This window comes from Melanaphis sacchari, unplaced genomic scaffold (assembly GCF_002803265.2).
Source record: "Melanaphis sacchari strain LSU unplaced genomic scaffold, SCAv2.0 Contig10_pilon_pilon, whole genome shotgun sequence".
In the NCBI taxonomy this organism is placed as follows: Eukaryota; Metazoa; Arthropoda; class Insecta; order Hemiptera; family Aphididae; genus Melanaphis; species Melanaphis sacchari.
Genome location: NW_020270420.1, coordinates 2,513,809 through 2,517,051, shown reverse-complemented (window position 1 = coordinate 2,517,051; position 3,243 = coordinate 2,513,809). Strand labels below are relative to the sequence as shown.

General features: G+C 29.0%; 1 protein-coding gene across 1 annotated transcript; it reads left to right on the top strand.

Moving 5' to 3' along the window:
* Positions 1–233: 233 nt before the first annotated feature.
* Positions 234–1,292, top strand: LOC112603670. The gene has a single exon (XM_025352359.1). It carries the CDS (start codon positions 234–236, stop codon positions 1,290–1,292), a length of 1,059 nt encoding a protein of 352 aa, XP_025208144.1.
* The last annotated feature ends 1,951 nt before the right edge of the window (positions 1,293–3,243 follow it).

Here is a 3,243-nt window from a genome sequence, read left to right as displayed (position 1 = left end):
GAGCCTCCTTTTCCACGTTAACAACTATACATAAATCACTAATTTTATCCAAACTTGAATACAATTCGTTACTGTTTATAAACGGTAACAAAAATGCGTTAAAAATATTAGACACAATCCATAATGCAGCAGCAAGACTGGCAACTGGGGCCTTTCGGTCCAGTCCCATTACAAGCCTACTTAACATATCCAATGTGATGCCCCTGCATATTAAACGCCAGGAAAACGTCATGATGCTTGCCATAAAACTTGCTAAAAACAATATGGTATCAACTGTACATTCATGCCCTTCCATACAAGCAATTGTTAACGAAAATAATCTGAACCTCGAAAACATTATTATCTCCCAAACGCCTTTCTTTCCTCCATGGACCTCGATCTCTAATATGATAGACACAAGTATTACCAGTCTGTCTAAAAACACAACCAGTTCACACATTTACATTCAAGAATTCAAAAACATTTTAGATCAGTATTCCAATTTTATAAAAATCTACACTGACGCATCCAAAACCGAAAGCAACGTGGGAATCGCTATCATATATAATGACGTAGAAGAAATAACATATAAACTTTCAGTAGAATGCTCCATATACACCGCTGAAGCAATTGCTATTCTTAAAGCCCTCGAATATTCACTTGATAAACAAAACAATAACTTTGTCATCCTAAGCGACTCCCTAAGCTCTATAATAAGTATTGCCAACACTCTCAAACCTAATGACATATCAAAGAAGATTCAGCTCGCTATATCTGCCCACCAAGCCAAAGGAAATGTAGTAAAAATAATGTGGATTCCAGGACACTCATCAATAGAAGGAAACGAAAAAGCTGACACGCTCGCGAAAAAAACAGCAGTAAATACCCCCAACAGCATTATCGCAAACATTTCTGCCCATGATGCTATACGCACAATAAAACTCATATCAGCAAAATCCTGGCAAAACCTCTGGTCCACACAAAGAACAAAACTCAATGAAATAAAGCGATCAACCCTACATTGGCCAAACAATCACTCAAATCGCAAAATAGAAACCTGTATTAACAGACTCCGAATAGGTCACACCAAACTCACCCACGGGTACTTAATGTCTCGTGAGGAACCCCCTATATGCCCATCCTGTGGTGTAAATTTATCGATTAAACACATCATGACCGAGTGCAACATCTACCGCGATGCAAGGGAACTCAACCATCTTCCGGAAGACATATTTGAAAGCCTCGGACCTAACCTACCAGTCTCCAATATAATAGCCTTCCTTCAACAGTCTGGTTTGCTCAAACTCATCTAATAACCATACCTATACATTAAATAATTATTTTTATTCTTTGTCTTTTTTTGTCTTTTTTTTTTTTTTTTTTTTTTTTTTTTTTCTAATATAAAAATTTTAAAAAATTTTTTTTTATTTTTTTTTTCCCCATGGGCCTTGCTGCCGAGGGTTTTTTTTTTTTTTAAAAAAAAAAAAAAAAAAAAAAAATCTTTAGCTATGAAATAAAAAAAACTATACCATGAATGAACGTTAAATTGACTTAAATCAATGTTTTTAATTTAGAAAATATTATACCTCTATATAGTTAGTTGCATATTTTACAATTATATGATTATTTTATAAAATAAAAATCTACTGATATTAGAAAGAAGTTCTTACCTTCAGGGGTCAATGCGAGATTGGTTTCCTGGTCAAATAAAGTGTATGAATTGGTTTCCGATAAAATTACGTTCAATAATACAACTGTTCAAAATGGTTCCCAAATAAGATTACTTAAAAGTTATAAGTATTTAGATAACTGATATAGTGATATACTAATACGGACAAATCTCTCGATAATCTTATAATATTTTAATAAGTTGTACGATGTCTGGGAAAGTTTATAAATATTATTTTATATCTATAGTAAATTGATTATGTTTGTTTATCGTTAACGTTATCCTTATGACAACTAACCTATTCACACGTCTGCAAAACTGCCAACTTTTGAACTTACAATTCGTTAAAAATGTATGTTGTAAATTCATACCATACTAAATCTTTAGTTTCATTTACAAAATATTTTTTATTGACCAATATGTATGTAGCGTATATAATATGTATAAATTATTTTTATACTGATCAACATTTTTAACCATACTTAGGTATTCTAGGTAGTGTTTGAAGTATGAAATATTTCAAATATTTATAATAATTCTAGACAGCCCTAATTCAGTGTAAAATAGAAAGGACATTGTTGCTGACTGAAAATATTCTAATAACTTAAAAAAAATAATTTGACAAGATTGTATTATCATGAAAGCTTGCTGGAACCAATTCGTATGTTATCTGTAGACAACTGGGGAACTAATTCGACAATTGGGAACCAACTCGTAGTCACCCCTCTAGAAAACTCATAAGCGGAGGAAATATTCTAATAGATAACTTATCTTTGAAACCTTTACCTATCATAAAAGATCTAATACGTCTTTATATTAAAAAAAAAGTGATACCAAGTACATATTTACCATATTTTTTCATAACTTGAGTTAATTAAATAACATTTAAATATAAGTTTATTAAAAATGGTAGACTCTTTATAAAATAATATGCCTGCGAATTTTATAATACTTGATAGTTTTAACCACTTCCAAGCCAATTAAAAAAAAAAATGTTGTATTAGATAATATAGTTCATTATCTATCCAAATAAAATAATAAAAAACATGTAAATTATTGAATCAACAAAAAATTTGAAATAAATTCTTATTTTACAAATAACTTTAAATGTAATTTTATAACATTTTACTTTTTGCCATTATAATGTCTTTTTGACGTCATCAAACAGTTATATTACTATGTAATGAAAAATTAATTCAACATACCATAGGTAATAATAGAAAAATAAATAACTTATAAAGTAATTTAAATAAATTAAAAAATATTCATTGAAATAAAGGTAGGTTTCTACTCATAATTATTATTTTTCGAAAGAACACTACGATATATTATTAAATTCAAATTTATTACATCCATTATTAAAATGATCTCAATCACGAGGTATCTACACTTGAAACCTTCTATATAGAAGAGTGACTTTACCGATTTTTACATTATATATTTTTATTTGTATGAAATAAATACCTTGATACTAATGTTTTATAGATAAAATAAGTATTTTTGTACTTTTTAACTATAATATACAATATGCTATTATTATACGTACTTGAATTTGTTTGATTCATTTTTTTTTTTTTTTTATTGAACTTAAGCTT

Excerpts from the sequence above, each read along its gene's own strand:
- LOC112603670 (XM_025352359.1), top strand. The coding sequence starts at position 234 with ATGCTTGCCATAAAACTTGCTAAAAACAATATGGTATCAACTGTACAT.